Source organism: Pipistrellus kuhlii, unplaced genomic scaffold (assembly GCF_014108245.1).
Source record: "Pipistrellus kuhlii isolate mPipKuh1 unplaced genomic scaffold, mPipKuh1.p scaffold_m20_p_7, whole genome shotgun sequence".
Classification (NCBI taxonomy): Eukaryota; Metazoa; Chordata; class Mammalia; order Chiroptera; family Vespertilionidae; genus Pipistrellus; species Pipistrellus kuhlii.
This window is the reverse complement of record NW_023425573.1, coordinates 31007292-31027955: the sequence shown is the minus strand read 5'-3', so window position 1 is coordinate 31027955 and position 20664 is coordinate 31007292. Positions and strand designations below refer to the sequence as shown.

At 58.6% G+C, this 20664-nt stretch overlaps 2 protein-coding genes across 5 annotated transcripts; both read right to left on the bottom strand.

Annotated features, from left to right (window-relative positions):
• Positions 1–972: 972 nt before the first annotated feature.
• NEU4 (neuraminidase 4) lies at positions 973–6109 on the bottom strand. Of its 2 annotated transcripts, none has more exons than XM_036420907.2 (4): positions 6023–6109; positions 3676–3879; positions 3294–3549; positions 973–2334 (listed from the first exon to the last, which is right to left on the bottom strand). In XM_036420907.2, the coding sequence occupies exons 2-4, from the start codon at positions 3874–3876 to the stop codon at positions 1340–1342; spliced, it is 1452 nt and encodes a 483-aa protein (XP_036276800.1). In that variant the 5' UTR covers positions 3877–3879; positions 6023–6109; the 3' UTR covers positions 973–1339. The 2 variants fall into 2 exon arrangements, with proteins under 2 accessions (XP_036276800.1, XP_045431525.1); XM_045575569.1 differs by lacking the exon at positions 6023–6109 and adding an exon at positions 4426–4760.
• A 3881-nt stretch (positions 6110–9990) lies between these two features.
• Positions 9991–19899, bottom strand: GAL3ST2 (galactose-3-O-sulfotransferase 2). 3 transcript variants are annotated; one of them, XM_036420910.2, is made up of 4 exons: positions 19692–19899; positions 13617–13706; positions 12541–12805; positions 9991–10939 (listed from the first exon to the last, which is right to left on the bottom strand). In XM_036420910.2, exons 1-4 carry the CDS (start codon positions 19721–19723, stop codon positions 10109–10111), a joined length of 1218 nt encoding a protein of 405 aa, XP_036276803.1. In that variant the 5' UTR covers positions 19724–19899; the 3' UTR covers positions 9991–10108. The 3 variants fall into 3 exon arrangements, with proteins under 3 accessions (XP_036276803.1, XP_036276801.1, XP_036276802.1); XM_036420908.2 differs by having other exon boundaries at positions 10009–10939; positions 12516–12805; positions 19692–19842; XM_036420909.2 differs by having other exon boundaries at positions 10010–10892; positions 19692–19841.
• Positions 19900–20664: the final 765 nt, after the last annotated feature.

Sequence of the window (20664 nt, the reverse complement as noted above, 5' to 3'; positions counted from 1 at the left end):
AAAAAGTCAGAAACACCAAAAGGAACATCATGGTTATGGCTTGGGGTGGGGGTTGGGAGTGGGAGGTCATATGGGATATTTTTTTAAAAATGTTTTTTTTAATTGATTTGAGAGAGAGACAGAGAGAGAGAAAGAGAGAGAGAGAGAGAGAGAGAGAGAGAGAGAGAGAGAGAGAGATTTGTTATTCCACTTATTTATGCATTCATTGGTTAATTCTTGTACATGCCATAATCAGGGATCAAGCCCACACCTATGGCATATGGAGACAATAGTCTGGCCAACTGAGCTACCCAGCCAGGGCACATTTTTATTTTGTCTTTATAGTTTCCTACATCTCTAAAATTTTGTACAATTAACATATTTTGTTGTTGTTATTATTAATCCTCACCCAAGGATATTTTTCCACTTATTTTTAGAGAGCGTGGAAGGTAGGGGGAGAGATAGAGAGAAACATCGATGTGAGAGAGAGACGTATGGATTGGTTGCCTCCCACATATGCCCCAGGGGTGGGGATCGAGCCTGCAACGGAGGTACGTGCCCTTAACCGGAATTGAATCTGGGACCCTTCAGTCCGCAGGCCGACACTCTATCCACTGAGCAAACAGGCTAGGGCAAGCATATCTTATTTTTTAACCAAAAATGAAGAAGAAATAAAAAGGAGCTTCCATGAAGAAACAGGGGGCAGGTCCTGGGAGGTGACCCTGCTCGCTGCACTCCAATGGGAAATGCAGTCACGCAGGGCAGCCCATGTGCAGACCAGACACCTCTGGGGGCTGCCATACTGAGACCTGCTTTTCCTGCCCTCATCCTGCCCCACGGCTGACGCCCCGGGGCTCGGAGAGTTTGGCCAGTGGGGTGGGGATAGGGAGCCAACGATGCAGCAAGATTGGGCTGGTGGTCAGAGGCGTGAGCTAGAGAACTGGGTGCCCTCCCTAGGGCTTTGGCAGGGAAAGAACTCAAGAGAAACGTCTCTGGACATAAATGCACACCTTTATTTCCAGTCCGGAAACCAGAAAGCAGAGTGAGATTAAAGAGCCAGGCACCAGGACAGTGCAGCACCTTGTTCTAGTCTAAGGGTCCCCAGTCACCCTTACCCACAGCCCTACAAGGCTGAGAGCCCACCTCCTCTGGCTTCCAGCTGTGAGCTCCCTTCTCAAGGCCCAGGCCTGCTTAACATATTAAAACGGAACTTCTGTGTCATTGCACAGGGTCCTTCATGAAGGCCTACCCTCCCGGCGCTCCATAAAGAAGCCGAAGGTCTCCATCCAGAGCTCCATCCAGGCCCTTGCCCTCCCCACTCCTCCTGGGCGCACCGGGCCAGGCGGGGTCAGAGGGCCCTTCAGGAGGGCCAGCACTGCTCCCGGGGCTTGCCCCCCAGGCCAGGGGGCCCGGGCCCCGGAAGCACATTCTCTAGGACCTCACGCAGGGAGAACATGCAGAAGGAGATCTCCTCGTAGGACACCCTGACTCCGCTCTCATAAAGACAGGCGAAGGTCAGAGCGCCCTCAGGCGTGGGCCCGATGGACGCCAGGTCAGAGTAGCCGCTGGGGCCCTGGTAGATCACCCACGGCTCCGACCAGCTGTGGGGGTCCAGGGGGGACCTGCTCAGGTGGACACCCATATGGAGCCGTGCCCTGCGCCCCGCTGGGTGGGAATACAGCAGCCATGTGGGGCTCTGAGGCAGGGCAACAGGGAGCCTAGGGAGCTGCAGGGACCAGGCCCTCCTGTCCCCACCGGTCTCAGGCCCTGGGCTGGGGTCCCCTGATCCCTCTGTTCCGCCCCCACATCTCTCTGTCCCACCCAGCCCCCCACCCCTTAGGGTGTCTCCAGCCCCCTCCTCCGGGGATTCCTGGGCTCGAGGACAGAGATTTGGAGGAAAGGGAGTCTTCCTGGTGCCCACTGATGATCCCTCATCGCCAGGCCTATTAGAGGGTGGGGCTGGGAAGCCCAGGATGCTGCCCTGGCAACCCCGGGCAGTCTCGGCCAGGGTGGGCACCAGCTCTCCCGGCAGGAAGGAGGTGCCCTCGTCTGTGCTGAGGGCCTGCACACGACTGCCCAGGGGGCTCCGGGCATTGCAGTAGAGGACACTGCCCGCCTGCCCTCCGTCCACCACAGCCAGCTGGCACTCGCCCGAGCGCAGGTTGGGCAGGAGGCCGCCGTGGTGCCAGGTCTGGCCATGGTCGTCGCTGTAGAAGGTGAAGGCGTGGGGGCTGGTCCTACAGATCTTGCCGAAGCACTCCCGCCGGTCCACATGGTAGGTGTAGGCTGGCACCAGCAGGCGGCCCGAGCCCAGCTGGATGCCGTGGCCTGGGCCCACGGCAAATGTAGCCCAGTCTGCAGACGGGAGGGGCTGCTGGTTACCTCAGGAGCAGCAGCCACAGTGCCAGGTGGTGGGGAGGATGGGGGGCAGTGCCGGACTAAGGAGCAGTTTGTGAGGGAGCCACCCATTGACCGTGCCTCCGCCCTCCACCCCTTCAAGCCACCCTGATCCTCCGGGCTGGACAAGCCTCCCGAGAACACGAGCACGCGTGGGAGCCCAGGCAGGCCACTGGGCCAGGTTCCCAGCATGTGAGCCGGCGGCCAGTGCGAGCACTGTCCCCGCAGGGGCAGCTGAGGGATGGGGGGGGGCAGGCGTGAAGCTTCAGGACTGGGGAGCCCTCCAGCCTGGGCCAGGCCCCGGGGTGGGGCCCACACCAGCAGGCAGCCCTTTGACTAGTTCCAGCTCTCAGAGCCGCCCCCTGACAGGGTTGGGGTGGCCCCTGAGGCAGTGGTAAGGTCAACCTGCCTGCAACCACCCGCTGCTGAGGAGGAGGAGGAGGAGGAAGTGGTTAAGGAGGGAGGCCTTGGGGTTTGGGGGCTCAGATCAAGACACAGTTTCTGCCGAAACCGGTTTGGCTCAGTGGCTAGAGTGTCAGCCTGTGGACTGGAAGGTCCCAGGTTCAATTGCGGTCAAGGGCATGTACCTTGGGTGCGGGCACATCCCCGGCAGGGGATGAGCAGGAGGCAGCTGGTCAATGTTTCTCTCTCATTGACGTTTCTAGCTCTCTATCCCTCTCCCTTCCTCTCTGGGGAAAAATCTATAAAATATATTAAATAAATAAATAAATAAATAAATAATAAGACACAGCTCTTTCTGGCGTGACCAACACCCATTTGTGGACTCGGGTGGAGGATGGCAGAGCCTCCATGGTCCCTAGGCTGGGGGCGGGGCCGGGCAGCAGCGGGAAGAACAACCCCCCCCCCCCCCCCCCCGCCCAGGTGCAGGCCCCCAGGTGAGCCCCGGCCGCGCCTACCCCGCTCCGCGTCGCCCACCGCCTCCGCCGTGAGGTCCCGCGCGCGGCCCCAGGTGCGGCCGGCGTCCCGGCTGGCCACGCAGCAGAGGCGCGCGGCGTTCCTGCCCGTGGCGATCTGCGCGCCCTCGGGGGTCTGGCCGCGGACGGCCACGAAGAAGAGAAAGACGGTGCCGGTGCGCGCGTCGTGCACGGGGCAGGGGTTCATGGACCGGTGCTCCTCCAGGGCCGCCGTGTCCAGCACTTGGGCGGCGCCCCACTGCCGGGAGGGAGGAGGGGGGAGGGAGGGGCAGCCTCAGTGTCCTGTCCTTCCGCACCGGGCACCCCCTCCCGCCCCCCGTAAGGACACCCCCCCCCCCGCTCCGGCCCCCGCAAGGCCACTCACCTGCACGGAGCCCCCCGCCAGCGCGCCGCGCCTCTGCACCAGGCGGTGGGCGTGCGCGTCGCTGGGGCTGCGCCGCTGCTCCGCGAAGGCCAGCAGGCTGGGCCCGGGCGGCACGGGCAGCAGCGCGGGCACGCGGTAGGTCAGGCCGCTCCTCTCGCTCCGGAAGAGCACGGTCCGCGTGGGGACTCGGGGGGTCCCCATGCCCTGCGAGCCCAGGGCCAGCGGCTCAGCGGCCAAGGTCCAGGCACACCCCCCTCTCTGTCCGATGGCGGCGAGGGGCTTTGTAGGTGCAGACGCCTCCCTGCACCCACCTCCAACCGCTCTGGCCCGGGCTCCCGCCACCTCTTCGCCACCTCGTCTTCACGGCCACTGCACCCCCAAATTGGCCCCTTCCTGCTGTCAACATAGCCCACAGAGGGAAAGCAGGGAGCCTGGCCAGAGCCCCATCACCCTCCACACCCGTGTGCCTGGTCAGCACCACCCGCCCAGGAGGCCAGCCAAGTGCACCATCGGGACCCAACGTTTTGGACAAGGAGGGGTTTAGTGTCCCCAACTAGGGGCCCCCAACCTCGGGAGCATGCCCACAAACACAGAGAGGCCCAGAAAATGACACACCAGTCAGAAAAACAAACAAACAAACAACAACAAAAAACAGGGGGAGACTTAACACAGGAAGCAGAGACACATGCAGATTCACACACATCCGCTCGGACACCCGCACAGATACACGCGTGGGAGACAGACACCCACAGGCACATTCCACACACCGGAGGGAGGAGGGCACCCTAGCTGCTGCCACCGCTCTTCTCAGACCTGCAGGGTCACCAGGGGCAGGAGGTGGTGGGGAGTAGCCAGGAGAGGTGGGCATCACCTGCTGACCAAGGTGGCCCCCACAGGTCTGCAGAGAAGGGGCCTGAACTCCAGGCCTCAGAGGGACATCTGTGGGGTCAGGTGATCCCCCACCCTGCCCCTTGGGCTCCTGAGAGTGGCTGGGGGTCCTGGGAGGTCCAACAGAGCCACCGCTACCCACAGGGGCCCCCGATAACTCCCACACGTGCCTCAGAGACCTAGGAATGGTGTAGGCCAGAGGAGCAGTGAGAGGGACCCCAAGGAGGCCAGAGAGACCACCATCCTACAGTCCTGCCCCTGTCCCTCCCAGCAGAGAGGAGCTCCGGGAGATGGGAGGTTGGCAGGGGCAGGGGCGGGGAGGCGGGGCGGAGTAAGGGGGGGACTCTAGTCTGTGCACTGAGGCCCAGTGTATTGAACGTGAAAGCAGGAAGCAGGTGTGGGTGTCACATGTCCCTCCGGGCTGAATGGATACAGCAGGACATTCTCTCCACTTGGCTCCGTCCCCAGGGCCTGGGACCACCGAGCTGGCATCAGCACAGCAGGCAGCCAGGCCCACGCCTGGCCTGGGGATGGAGCGGCCTAGCGGGAGGCTCCCCAGACCGGCTGGTGTGTCTGCTTGCTGCCCAGAGCGGGACAGGGCTGCCCAGCACCGGGAGCATCCTTGCCCGGACCAGAGCCCCACGTCCTGGGAGGCCCCCATTGAGGAGGGAGTGCCAGGCCTCCTCCCAGGCAGCTGTCCCTTCCCAGCGCGGCCAGTTCAGCAGGTTCTGGGGCTTTGACTTGACTAGATGGCTACATCTGCACATCAGCTGGAGCCAGACCTTAAGTCTGGGTGCCCGTCCACCCGCACGGGGAGGCCTTTCTTGGGGGCAGCACATCTCAGAAGGGAAGCTGAGGCCCAGGGAGGCCATGGGACCCCCCAAGAGAACCTGGTCCTCTGACCTTGGATCCCGGGCAAGTTGCTGGGGCTTATTCTGCCTCGAAGAGGCTCACCCTGGACCTGCCTGCAGCCTGTCCAGCCTGGGCTCCGCCCTGGAGCATGGGCCAGCACAGGTCATCCTACCCACACCGCCCTTCTGAGTCAGCACCTCTATTATCCTTTGCACCTGTCACTGCTGGGCCGCGCACCTGCTGAAGCGCCGCCCAGGAAGAGCCACGGCTCTTGGCATAGAAATCAGGCAGAGGGGCCCTGGCTCTGTCCCCCACCCCCGCGGGGGCTCCAGTCCAACCTGCCTGCCCCGTGCTCTGCCGGACAATGGCTCTGTTCCACACCCTCTGCCTGGTGGAGCGACACCCACAGGCCCACCTGGTCCTGCGGACTGGGCCCCCGGTCTGCATCCATCCCATCCCCGGGATCTATCCAGGCCCTTCGGAGTCCCACCCGCCCCTGGAGCCAGGAGACTGTCCCACTGGGGATCAGCCCAAAGAGAGGCAGCCAGGAGGACAGAAGGAGCAGGGTCCCGGCCCTGGGAGGCTGGGAAGCAGGGAAGGGACTCACCGGGCACCGCAGGAAGCTGCACAGCGGGCTGTGGTGGGGGCACAGGACTGCCTGCCTGCCTGCCTGCCTTCGGACCCAGCGAGCTGAGTGGAGACAAGGGCCCACTGTGTGGGCGGGAGGCGGGAGCTGGCCTGGTCCCAGGGCTGCGTCAAGACCCAGGACTGCCGAAACCGGTTTGGCTCAGTGGATAGAGCGTCAGCCTGCAGACTGAAAGTTCTCAGGTTCGAATCCGGTCAAGGGCATGTACCTTGGTTGCGGGCACATCCCGGGGGGAGGGGGGGTTTGCAAGAGGCAGCTGGTCGATGACTCTCTCTCATCGATATTTCTAACTCTCTATCCCTCTCCCTTCCTCCCTGTAAAAAAAATCAATAAAATATATATTTTTTTAAAAAAGACCCAGGACTCTCGCCAGCAGTATGGCTGTAGTTCAGCAGAGCAATTAAGGGATACACAAGGGCATTCGGGGTGGGTGCCAGGGTCAGGATGGGTCCACACAGGGCTCCTCTCTTCTGGCTGACCCCCTCCACCCTGGGGTGCTGGGGACTTGGGGTTGGGGGGTCACTGTTGCCCTCGGTCTCCTGCAGAGGTGCCTCAAACTGCATAACACTCCATGGCCCTTCCCTTGGCCTCCAGGATGGAACCGCTTGGGCCCTCACTGGGCTCCAGCCCCATGTCTATTGCTTGGGGCCTGGCTTCCACCAGGCGGGCCAGCATCCCACCCCTCCTCCCACCGCCTCCCCAGCACCAACTGCCTCCCAGGGCTCCCTCCTGCCAGCTGGCCCATTCACCCTCACCACTCCCCCACTGCTGTCCCCATGGTGGCTTTGTGGATGGCCATTGCGTGGGCGATCACTGCCCAGGTGACTGCTGCCCAGGTGACACAGCCTGGGCCAGGACCGTGGGGAGAGTGCGGTCAGGGCCCTGAGGGGCTGGCCTCCTCAGGGACATCCTGGGCCCCGCCCCTCCTTTTCCTGCCCCTCCCTCCAATGTGAAGGATCATTCCAGGGAGAAATGGGCTCTGGGAAAATGAAGACATCCTATGATGTCCACATGGAGCTGACAGCCCTGCTGTGTCCCCTCAGGTCCTCAGAGGGGGTTTACAAGGCCACCAGGTGGAGAGGAGCGGTGAGCCAGGAGAGGGCTGCTGACGCTTCCTGACGGCCCCCGGCCCCTCTCCTCCAGCACAGGCCCGGCCCCAGGAAGACTGCCGCCCATTCTGAGGCTTCTGGGATGAGTGCCTGTCACCTCTGCCTGCTTCCAGGGCCATCCCCACTCCCCCTAAGACAAGCACATGCCCCTGCAGCAGGCAGCCCCTGACACCAAAAAAGGTGGAGGCAGCGTTTGCTCGGAGCTCTCACTAGCTGCACAGGATGCCAGCATATTCGGCCTTTTGGGTTGAATATGCAGATGCTATGGAATGTTTATAGTGACTCAGAGGTCAAGGTTCTGTGCCGCTGAGGATGGAACGTGGCAGAGGTGGAGGTTCCTCTCCCCACCCCATCACAACACAACCTACAGCCTGCTCGGGGTTCAGAAGCAGCAGCTTTCCTCCGTATCCTGGGTCCGCACGGCCCAGGCTCGCCCAGGTGTGGGTCTTGCCTTCTTTGGGAGCCTGCCTGATGCTCAGGGCACTGGATTCTTTCTCAGTCCTTCTCATTTGACTATAGTTTCTTATCCGTGGCTCTTACTATCCTTCTGAGCCGCCTATCATCCCCTAGCTGTTCATCCGGCATCTGATTCCCTTTCTCTGCATTCCAGGGGGCCTCTGGGTTAGGGAGAGGGACGCAGCTCTGGCTCTGTAGCGTCCTGTTCTTCACCATCTCTCGTCAGTGTTTGGGAAATCACTTTTTCTGTTTCCAACTATTGTCTTTTCTTTTCAAATTTGATGCAATATGTCTTCTAATCTCACTAAAAACTCATTCTTCTTTTTATTTTTTATTTTGAGAGGACATTCGTTAACGCTGGGACAGTGAAGCAAGGAAGGGCTTGGAGTAGAGGCAGCAGCAGGAGAGATGAGGCGGAGCTGCTTTGGCTCTCCAGGAACTTTAGGGGAAATAAGTGAGCCAATGTCGGCTCACTGGAGTCAGAGACAAGGGGGCCTCGGAGGCTGGTTCAGGGGGTGAGCCCTGGATGAGCTGCCACTGCCCGTTGCTCCCCTGGTTGCAAGTCTCATGGGACCCTCAGAGTTTAGGAAGTGCATGCCTGTGGGGGGGAAAGAGGAGGAAGGATAAGGCTTGGCATGCTCCCAGGAAGGAAAGTTCACACTGGGTCCTTTGTTTTACGGGTTTTAAAGGCTGGGAGTTTAGGGGAAGTCTTAGGGGAGGATCTTTTTTTTTTTTTTTAATTTGTATTAATTTGAGAGAGAGAGAGAGAGACCTAGATTTGTTGTTCCACTTATTTATGCCTTCATTGATTAATTCTTATATGTGCCCTGGCTGGGAATTGAACCCAAAACTTTGGCATATTGAGAAGATGCTGTAACCAAATGAGCAACCTGGCCAAGGCATAGGAGAGGTTTCAAGAGAATCATCATCAGATTTATGGCGATGCACCAAAATGAGATTTATTTCTTTTTATTTTATTTTATTTTTTATCTCAGAGAGGAAGAGGGAGAAAGAGATAGAAACAGCAATGATGAGAGAGAATCATTGATCTGCTGCCTCCTGCACAATCCCCACTGAGCCTGCAACCTGGGCATCTAACCATAATCTCCTGGTTTATAGGACAGCGTTCAACCACTGAGCCACACCAGGCCGGGCAAATTCATTTCTCTAACTTTATCATCCTCGGTATGGTTGGTACAAACTGTACTACTTGGATTTCTGCTATCTCTCTGGAGAGTCATTTAAGCTGTATAGCTCTGGTTAGGAAGAAGTGCAAATCATTTATTCTTAGTTGCCGTTGGTTATAGAATATAGGATTTTGGATTTACTAGCTGGTTGTAAACTGCTAGGTTCCTATTCTACTTTCCCTGGCTTACTGACCTGTCTTAACTGGGCCGGGTTTCCCGAAAGAGCTGAAGTCGCATGGTGGCAGTGCCGTGTGGAGTGTCCCCCTAACAGGAGCCATGGTACCAAGAAAGCTCTTGTTCACCCTGCTCTGTGGGTTAAAATCTCTTTGAAAATGTTTTCTCCTCCTGGGAGAAGGTGTGGGATCCCTTAACGCGACCCGTGTAGTTCAGGGCCCACGCAGGGTCCGGTTTCTGGAGAAGGCCGCACACTAAAATGAAGAGACTGGAAAAGAGTTAATTTGGGAGAATGGGGGCCAGGCGGGAAGCCCACCTCTAGTAGGAAGATTAACCCCTCTCTGGCCTTTTACCATTCCTTTTATTGAGATTCTGAGACAAAGACATCTCTTAGGTGAGAAGTTCCAACAACAGAAAATCAACAAGAATTTACATTTACATATGATTAACAAATTCAAGTTGCCTCAATCACCACTATCTCAACTGGACAATGAGTTAATAGCTCTGACCATTCAGAGCCATCAAACCTGGCTAGCTCGTTTTATATTTTATTACTAGTGACAAGGTTAGGTTTCGGTTCAGGCAAGAAGGCACTGGCCACGTCCTCTGTTCCCAGTGTTCCAGAGCTGCTGCCTCCTATTCTGATCTCTCTCTCTCTCTCTCTCTCTCTCTCTCTCTCTCTCTCTCTCTCTCTCTCTCTCTCTCTCTCTTGGTGGGGGGGAGGGAGGGCTGATTCACCTGAAAAGTGTGGACACACAGGAGTACCCATCATTGCAGGTCCTCTGAGCTGGAGGCCCTGAGGGGAACGGAAGGGGCCGCCAGCACCCGGCAGGCAGGCCAGGCTGAGCCCCCAGGCAGAGCTGTGAGAGGAGCGGGTTTTGATGGGCGCGGGCATATGACCCTGATCTCCCAGCAGCCAGGAACCCTGTCCTTCCAGGCAGGGCGCCCTCAGTCCCTCCCCAAGGACCACAAACAGGCTCTCTTCTGCGCCCCACCGAGCTCCTCCTGCAGAAGTCCTCCTCCCTGGACCCTGGGGGCGGGCGGGGGCTGTCATCCCAGGGGCCCAGCCACGAGCCTGAGGCCGGCCCAGGGCTCCCCACACCACAGCGCAGGGACGGGCATCACCCGGAGGGGCTCTGCTTCAGGAAGGGGATGACCTTGGGCGGCTTTTCGGGGAACTGCAGGGCGTACAAGTGCGCCATGTACTGGAGCTCGGGCATGACCATCCTCTGGCACATGCGCAGCATCTCGTTGTCCAAGCCCGGCCTGAGGTTGTAGCCCATGATGTCGGCCTGCCCGGACTGGAAGGGCTGCAGCCGCAGGTCGGTGATCTCCGTCCTGTTCTTGGGCGCGCTGTCCTGCAGGCACAGGGCCGCCAGCTCCCGCCGCCGCGCCCGCAGCCCCTCCACCTCGGCGCGCAGCCGCCGCGGGCCCAGCTCGGCGCGCAGCGCGGCCCAGAAGGTGCGGTTGAAGTGGCGGTAGAGGCGCCAGTCCAGGGCGCACCAGCGCTTGGCGCGCTCCTGGCCCTCGGGCGTCAGGCGGGTGACGGTGCCCGGGCTGCGCGAGTTGACCTTGAAGGAGACCACGTCGTCCAGCCGCCAGCGCAGCCGGCGCCGCAGCAGCACCATGGACTCGTCGAAGTGCTCGGCGATGAGCACCAGCGGGAAGCGCCGCTCCGCCTCGGCCAGGCGCGCGCGCACGTAGCCCTCCTCGGCCGGCGCGTTGGGGTCGAAGCCCAGGTCGAACCACATGTGGTTGCGGGCGCAGGCGTTGCGCAGGTCCAGGGTCTCGTTGTAGTAGGCGTGCGGGGCCGCCAGGAAGGCGTCCAGGCTCGGGGCGGCCCGGAAGGCGGGCGCGTAGTGCCTGTAGTAGGTGAAGGAGGACTCCAGCTGGAAGACGGGGTTTCTGAGGATGGAAAAGTACAGGGTGTCGTTGGGCATCACCTTCTGCACCTGTGCGGAGACAGAACGAGGGCTGTGGTGACGCTCCGGCTTCTCCCAGAAGCTCTGGGGGCAGGTGCCCTCCCCCCTCCACCTCTACTCCCACTGCCCACCCCCACCCCAACTCCCCACCCTCACCCTCACTGCCCACCCTCACCCCACTGCACACCCCTACCCCCAACTCCCCACCCTCCCCCCTCCACTCTCCACCCCCACCCCCACTGCCCACCCCCACTGCCCACCCTCACCCCCACTGCCCACCCTCACCCCAACTCCCCACCCTCCCCCCTCCACTCTCCACCACCACCCCCACTGCCCACCCCCAACTCCCCACCCTCACCCTCACTGCCCACCCTCACCCCACTGCACACCCCTACCCCCAACTCCCCACCCTCCCCCCTCCACTCTCCACCCCCACCCCCACTGCCCACCCCCACCCCAACTCCCCACCCTCACCCCCACTGCTCACCCCCATCCCCAACGCCCCACCCTCACCCCCACTGCCCACCCCATCCCCAACTCCCCACCCTCACCCCCACTGCCCACCCTCACCTCCACTGCCCACCCCATCCCCAACTCCCCACCCTCACCCCCACTGCCCAACCTCACCCCCACTGCTCACCCCCACCCCACCCCCAACTCCTCACCCTCACCCCCACTGCCCACCCCCACCCCCACTGCCCACCCCCACTGCCCACCCTCACCCCCACTCCCCACCCTCACCCCCACTGCCCACCCTCACCCCCACTCCCCACCCCCACCCCCACTGCCCACCCCCACCCCCAACTCCCCACCCTCCCCCCTCCACTCTCCACCACCACCCCCACTGCCCACCCCCACCCCCACCCCCAACTCCCCACCCTCCCCCCTCCACTCTCCACCACCACCCCCACTGCCCACCCTCACCCTCACTGCCCACCCCATCCCCAACTCCCCACCCCCACCCCCACTGCCCACCCTCACCCCCACTCCCCACCTTCACCCTCACTCCCCACCCTCACCCCCACTGCTCACCCTCACCCCCACCCCCACCCCCACTGCACACCTGATCCTGCCCACCGCCTCTCCCACCGGCTTCCCTGCATCCCGTCCTCGCCACCTTGCTCCCTTGACTGCCACTTTGCACGAGTGTCCAGAATGATCCTAAAACACTGGAGCTTGGCCCTGCCCTTCCCCCAAACTCCCTCCACGCCCTCTCTCTCCTGGGAGGGAAGTCAGGGAAGCTCCCAGGAGGAGATGATCTCTAAGAACCTGAGACCCAAATGGCCCACAAGAGGGGGGCGGCACATGCAAAGGTCCTGGGGGTGGGAAGACTGTGCAGTTTGGGAACAAGAGGAATCTGGAGAAGGAGGAGAGGGCGGCAGGCTGTGAGGGCACCCCTGTCTGATTCCCAGAGCGATCGCAGGCCAAGAGAAGTGGGGGTTGGAGTGGCAGGGTCTCCCAATGGACCGCTGCCAGCCCCCTCCAGCCAGGGCCCTGCACACACCCCGCATCCTCTCCCGTGGCCAGGCCTGACGCCCTCCCGCGTCAGCCTCGAAACCACAAGGTGCCTTCAAGGCCTGCCCCTCCGCCCCGCCCCATCTCCCACCTGCAGCGGGCACCCCCAGCCCCACCTCGGGCAGGTTAAACCTCAGGTGGTTGCACATGATGTTGAAGTGCCGCTGCGGGCCGTCCTGCCTCACGCCCTCCACGTAGCGCGTCAGGAAGAGCCAGGGGTAGCCCAGGTGGAAGCGCGCGCCGGCCGGCAGCGCCACCGACAGGTTGTGCGCCTCGGCGAACCGGTAGAGGATGTTGAGCACCGTGCTGCTGGCCGTCTTGTGCGTCTTGAGAAACATGATGTTGGTGACGGGCGGCCCCTCCGTCTGGCCGCCGAGCAGGCTGGGAGGACAGCGTACTGCCATCAGTGAGGGACGCTGCTCGCCCCACCCCCGTGCACCCCAACCGGAAGTCCCCACTGGGAGAGACCCCAACCCAGCACACTCCCAGCTGCATCACTGTGGTCCCTCCAACCTAGAGGCCCCCCAACCCTGAAGCCCCCAAGGTCCCGCTGGCACAAACATGATTCTCCCTAGGTGGCTGCATCGTCTGACCCTCATGCACTGCAGGCTGGACCCCTAGACGCTGGCTCCTCTCTGGGCCCCCCAACTTCTTGTCTGGCTCCTGGGGCACCTGACATGGTGCTGGCCCTGTGGCCTGGGCCACGTGTCTGGCATTTCTTGGCTGACTCTTCATATCAGGATGGGCCAACCTGACCACAGGGCAAGAGTGGAGGCTGGCCGAAACCGGTTTGGCTCAGTGGTAGACCATCTGTCTGCGGACTGAAGGGTCCCAGGTTCGATTCCGGTCAGGGGCATGTACCTTGGTTGCGGGCACATCCCCGGTAGGGGGTGTGCAGGAGGCAGCTGGTTGATGTTTCTCTCTCATCGATGTTTCTAGTCTCTCTCCCCCTCTCCTTTCCTCTCTGTAAAAAATCAATAAAATATATTTTAAAAGAAAAAGAAAAAAGTCCTTACCCAAGGATAGAAGAAGAAGAAGAAGAAGAAGAAGAAGAAGAAGAAGAAGCTGCTAATGGGTCCCAAAAGCTAATGGGTCAGGCCATCTAGGAGGTGTGACCTGCCCGGTCACTGGCCAGTGCTTGGAGAAAGGCAGGCTGGGGCCCTGTGCTGGTCCGGGAGGGAGCAGCACTCACGGTGTGAGCATTTCCATGTCCGCATGCAGGCGGCAAACCAGCAGGAGCAGGGTCAGAGTCAGGGTCAGGAGGAGGAGGGTCCAGAAGCACCTGTGGGGAGGGGAGCCACAGTCAGGGGTACAGCAGGGACCAGTGCCACCCACCCCACCCACCTCAGCTCAGCATCACCCATGTAACAGCTCCTGTTGAGCCCTCAGTGGCTATACCCTGTGCCCCCCATGTACCACAGGCTGGGCTCCTGTACTGTGTGCCGGCCTGCCAGGCCCTGGGTGGATGGATCATCAGACTCACTCCCCTTTGGCCCCCTGCCACACTCCCCACTGCCCAAAGCCAAGAGGCAGATCCATTCTCCGGGAAGTGGGCAGGAGTCTGACAGGTGGAGGTGAGAGCAGGTCAGGGGTCCCTGGAGACTGGCCTGACTGAGACCCCTGAACTCACCCCCCAGGGGTGCATTCTGGGTGGGGGCCGAGAGGTAGTACATCCTGGCATTCCGGCCCCCACACACATACACACACAGAAAGGGAGAAGCCCCACAAAAGAGGACACTTAGAGGGCCCCCCTAGGAACTCAGCAGGTGAGGTTCAGGCAAGAGTCCCCGAGGGAGACACTGTGACCAGATCAAGGGAGAGACGGGCTAGGACAGGGCGCCCCCTTGTTGTGATGGACACCACCTCTCAGGACCTCTGAGTTAAAGCGCACAGAGCCTTTGTCCAGAGAGGACACGTGCAAGGATTTGTCCTGGAGTCACCGAGTCCCCTGACACCTGACCTGCTCTACCCCACGGAGTCCCAGGGGGTCGCTGGTACCCACGGGCTCAGGAAGATCACATGTCTCGCCTGAGGCCACTCGCTGGGGAAGAGGCTTGTGCCCAGAGACACATTCATCGGCAGCCACACCGTCCCCGCCCACCCGCACAGCACCCCGCCTTCCACACGGGCAGGTGGGAGCTCCCGGAGCCGGAAGAGCCCAGGCACGCCCCGCAGAGCATGCCAGTGGAAAGAGCCAGGTCAGGGCCCAGCGGCACCACGTGGGGAGGACAAGCTCAGGTGGATGCCAGAGACCCTGAGGGTTCGCCCGGGAAGGGAAATGTGCACGCTGCAGACACTTAACACTCTGCGTGCACTGAGCACACTGTGGGCACTGCACAGATAAAGCACACACAGTGCACACACTGAGCACACTGCCCACCCTGCACACAGTATGAGCACTGCACAGACAAAACACACACAGTGCACACACTGAGGACACTACACACACAGTACACACACTGAGCACACTGCCCACCCTGCACACAGTATGAGCACTGCACAGACAAAGCACATACAGTGCACACACTGAGGACACTGCACACACAGTGCACACAGTGTGGACACTATCAACACTGCATGTTCTGCACACACATTGCACACAATGCACACACACGGACGCTAGATAAGCTTTTCCCTCCCTCACTTCTGCCTTGTTCTCCAAGTCATTGTCTCCCTGATGCTCCCCCAATCCTTATGACAGGTGGGAGTAGCTTATCCTTAATAAGTGATAGAATAGCCCGCTGACATGGCTCATTGGTTGAGCGTCGACCTATTAACCAGGAGGTCACAGTTCGATTCCCAGTCAGGACACATGCCTGGATTGGGCCCAATCCTCAATGTGGAGTGGGCAGGAGGCAGCCAATCAATGATTCTCTCCAATCACTGATGTTTCTATCTCTCTGCCCTTCCAGTCTGAAATCAATAAAAATGTTTTTTAAAATAAGTGATATTATATTTAAAATCATATTTCTTGAAATATTAACATTTGTTGTATATAAATGGCTAATTATCTTGTATCTACAACCTGATAATAGACTTAGTTTGCATATTGCATGGTTAAATGCAAAATAAATAACTAAATAAATAAATGTGAGTGGGGAAAGTGATATCCCTAGCTGGTTTGGCTCAATGGATAGAGGGCATTGGCCTGCGGACTGAAGGGCCCTGGGTTCGATTCCGGTCAAGGGCCATGCCCGGGTTGAGGGCTCGATCCCCAGTAGGGGGCGTGTAGGAGGCAGCCAATCAATGATTCTCATTATTGATGTTTCTATCTCTCCCTCTCTGAAATCAATATATATATATTTTTTTATTTTTTTAAATAAGTGATAGAACAGCAGTGAGTGGGGCCCAATAGGGAAGGGCGCCCAAGTCAGCAGTGGCCTGTGGGCAGCAGCACAGGGACCCCTTAGACGCAGAAAGGGGAGTGGCCAGGAGAAGCGGCTGGGGGGCTTAGGAGAAGCAGGGCCCCAGTGAGGTGCACGGATCTGGGGGAACCACAGTCTGCACCAGAGTGAGAAGGGACAAGTTTCCAAACCCCAAAGGGTCGCCCTTCTAGAAGGCTTTACTGTGGTCCCAGAGCCACGGGGTCCCTGTGCTCCAGTCATCCCCACTGAACTCCTGAGGCCCTCCCAGGCAAGCGGCGTGCTGTCCCCAGCCACCTGCCGGGTCTAACCCCTGCTGGGACGCCTGCCAGGCCGGTCTCCCTTATGGTACTCTCCAGTCGACCTTTTGTTCCACCATAAAACTCCCTCCCCCAAATACTGCGGTTTAGCGACTCCTTATAGATGCACAGATGGTTGGTCTCTAACGAGAGCCCAGTGGTGGCACGAGGCTAAATGGATGATTGGCTTGGTATGTGAGTTACATGTCAATAAAGTTGGTTTTTTTGTTTTGTTTGTTTGTTTGTTTGTTTTTAATATATTTTATTGATTTTGTACAGAGAGGAAGGGAGAGAGATAGAGAGTTAGAAACATCGATGAGACAGAGTCATCCATCAGCTGACTCTTGCACACCCCCTACTGGGGATATGTCCACAACCAAGGTACATGCCCTTGACTGGAATCGAACCCGGGATCCTTCAGTCCCCAAGCCGACACTCTATCCATTGAGCCAAACCGGTCTCAGCTCAATAAAGCTGTTTGAAAAAGTAAAATTTTAACACTGTTTAAATGACTCCAGCTGCAAAAAAAAAAAAAAAAAAAGCCAATAATTGTGAGGAAAGTTATGAAAAATAGTTGAAAAGTATAAACCATGCAATCACGCTTCCAAGCACCTGTAGCTGGAAGGAGCCACCTCGATCCCTAAGAACTTCACCTCTCGAATAAACACTTCTCTGTGGCACCCCTTCCCTCTGGGGGTGGCCGCGTTGCTCAGGAGCCTCAAACTCCCTGCATTTGGAACTGAGAACGGGATGTGGCATTGGTCCAGTTCCACTGGTGCCCAGTGGGGAGAGCGTAAGGCGACCAGGCCCAAGCCCACGCCCCTGTGAGCCGAGGGCTGGCCAGTGCGCGCCCCAGGTGAGGCCATTCCCAGGTTACTCAGGCAGAATTCCTGGCATCTGGTAACAACCAATAAAAGATATAAAACTGTGAGCAATAAACAGTCAAGACAGCCAGCATATGAGCAAGATTCACAATGGCCCATTGACCAGCTCATGAGAAATGGACAAACATTTGCCCTCTAGGGGGGTTATAAAAGGAAATGGAACCAAATGTTTGACCGTCATTCAGCGGTCAGCCAATTTTAGCTGGGATCTAGAAAAACAATACCCAGCCTAATCTCTAATTTTTTGGGGGGTGATCTTACAAATCACCCCCAAAATCCAGCACTATAGGTAGAAGAATCACACACCCGGTCACCTGCGCCACCCTCTCTTTCTTGTCAGGGTCCCAGAGCCGGAGGGAAGCAGAATGGACTGGAAAGGGTCGCTGCCATCCCCCCCACTTCATGGCCTAGAAGCTCTCCCTCTGGCCTTGGACTCTGGACTTTCTTAGAACAAGTTCTTCCTCAGCGAATGCAGGGCCCCACCTACACAGAGCTCACGTGTAGGATCCAAAACCATCAGATAAAGCTATCCCCTAGCAGCAGTCACTGCTCATCCACCCAACTATTGTCCCTTCACCTGGTCCTCATGGAACCCAATGGCACTTCAGCTGGAAGGGTGTGAGGGCAGAGAGAGCATTTAATCAGCAAGGGCTAGGAGGAGACTGAACAGTTTCTCAGGGCGTCCCTACACACACACACACACACACACACACACACTCACACTCACACACTCACACATGTATACATGCACACGCTCACACATACATGCACATGCATACATTTGCTCACACATACATGCTCTCACACATACATGCACACACTCACACACACATACACATACTCACATACACATACACAACACACTCACACACAAGCACTTGTCAGCAAAGGCTGATCCTCAGGGAACAGGAGGCCTAGACCCCTTTCCCACTCAGGGGGCAGAGAGAAAGCACTGAGGAGCCAGCCTCCAGCACTGCCACAGAGACCTGCGTGAGGCCGGCACAGGCTCCCGGAGGCCAGGGGCCGGAGACCTGGTCAATGCGGAGTGGAGACCGTGGGCCAGCAAGTTCAGAGCACAGAGCCATCCATATATAGGCCAAATCAAAGAAACAGGGCCCCGGCCAGCATGGCTCAGTGGTTGAGCGTCGACCTATGAACCAGGAGGCCACAGTTAATGCCATCAGGACACACGCCCAGGTTGCAGGGCCATGAAGGAGGCAGCCAATCAATGATTCTTTCTCATCACTGATATTTCTATTTCTCTTCCCCCCTCCCTTCCTCTCTAAAATCAAGTAAAAATTATTTTTAAAAGAAAGTGATGGGGTGCCAGGCATTACAAACTGAACACCCCCCAAATCACAGAGGAGAGGAGTGTGGGTCACCCTGCACCCGGGACTTCGTCCAGAAGAAGAAAAGCAGGCCACGTTGTCACCACCTGCAGGAAGTGGCAGAGGAGAAATGCGGACACAGATGCTGTCCCGCCACACCCACCTACCTGCTCCCTCCCCTCAAGATGCCGCCCATTTCACTGCCACTCAATTGGGAATGAAAGGATGTCACTTCGACCAGTAGAATGTGCTGGAAGTGATGCTGTGCCATTCTGACCTTGAAGTCACTGGGGAGGGTTTGTGCCAAAGTCCATCACAGGCAAGGAGACTGACTCACTGAGACGCCACAGCCCATCCGGCCAGAAAGTCTCGGCTCTGCTCACAGCTCCTCGGACTGCCCCAGGCCACGGGGTCCCTGCCCACGGTTGCCCTCTCTCTGCCCCTCAACAAACAAGCACACCGTTTGCTGGGCCAAGCGAGAGAAGCCTGCAAACGTTCGCACAATTCAAGGGAACTAAGCAGTCCCTGTGGGGACAGGGACTCTGTGGCTGCAGTGACTTGGGAGCCCCTTCCTCCAAGCGCTTTGAGCTGAACCCGTGAGCCTGGGACACTCAGAGCAACCAGACAGCCCAGGCCCTGGGGCTCCCCACGCTGCCTCGCTCGCCCTGAGCACAGGATGCTGGGCAGCCAGAGAAACCCAGCGTCGCCCCAGCCAGAGTGACCCTACCCCCAGCCTTCATATCTCCCTCCTCCTCACAGAACGGTGACAACTGGGACCTTCCCCCATCTCCGCCAGCCCCCAGGGCCCACAGCGAGGGCTGGGCACAGGTGGAGGGGAGGGCATCAGGGGTGCTGGAATCCCCCAAAAAGGCTTGTGGGATGAAGCAGAGAAGTAAAATGCAAAGCATCTGCAGACCAGGCCCGCCTCTCTCCAACTTCAGTGCATCCGAGAGTCTGCCTCCTCTGCTTATAAAGGGGAACAGCCACGTGTCACCCAAAGCTGGCAGGGACTCCCTCTCGCACATGCAGGCCACCAGCAAGCGTCCCCGAATGCAAATGCAGGCAACTGCCAATTCCATGAAGGGGGATGGAAGGTCACCACAGATACAGGGCCCAGCCACTGAGAGGTCTGGGCCCCTCTCAGTCCCCCACTCAGGCCTTCACCCCAAACCCCAAATCCTCATCTCCTCCTCAGTCCTGGGCTCTTGTCCCCCAGAGGCCCAAGCCTGGGGGTGGATTCAGGGGAGTGTTAGAGCCCCCAACCACGCGACTTCCTTTTTAAGTCAAACACAGAATGATTCCTTTCTGCCAGGTTCTCAGAATATCCGAGGATTAAAGAAGTGCTTTGTCTCTCCTGGAGGGCCCAGTTGTCCGCCCCCCACTCCTCGCCTTACCTCTGCATGCTGCCCTGCAGGGTCAGCAGCATGCTGGCGGGTCCTGGGAGCTGGCACGGCAGGGCAGGTGGGTTCAGGCCCTCTGCCGGGGCCTGCCCCAGGCCACAGGCTGCATGTGGCCCCTTGCAGAGTATGAATTTGATTCCCAGAGAAGCTCACCTGCCAGCTCAGGTATGAGGCCACACCCTCCACCCTCACCCCAATGGGAGGGGTTATCTCTGGGCCAAAGGAAGAACCAGCCCTTCCCTGGGCACCGATGTGAGCTGTTATCTTTCTCAGACTCTCCTCCAGGCTCCCCTCGCCGTCCACCTGCTCTCCCTGCCCACCTCAGTCGGCCTGGGGTGGGCTTGGAGGGAGCTGTGGGCAGCCTCCAGGGCCTCTGGATCCAGAACTCAGGAGATGCAAATACTTGAGTTTGAAGCAAAGACAGTCAGTCAACATCGTTGAGGAGGAAAAAGGGTGCTATGTGACTAAGTTCAAGAGCTGTTCTCCCTCTCCTTTTCTTCTGAAAAGTGTGCTTTATGCCAGGAGGACATTTACTATTTCTTATATCTTGGGCTGAAAAAACCTTTCAATGACGATACCATCTTAGGAACACAACAAAAAGTACTCGTAAATTTTACCGTATAAAAGCTCCTTTCTTTCTTCAGGAAATAAATGAATCTCATTCAAAAGACAAACAACAGACAACAGACTGGGGAAATGTTTATAGCACCTGACCGCGTGGAAAAGTCCATTAAAAAAAAAAAAAGCCCCGGTAAACAACATAGACTGATGAACAAGAACCGGTTTGGCTCAGTGGATAGAGCGCTGGCCTGTGGACTGGAAGGTCCCGGGTTCGATTCCAGTCAGGGGCATGTACCTTGGTTGCGGGCACATCCCCAGTGGGGGGGAGGGGTGCAGGAGGCAGCGGCAGCTGATTGATGATTCTCTCTCATCGATGTTTCTAGCTCTCTATCCCTCTCTCTTCCTC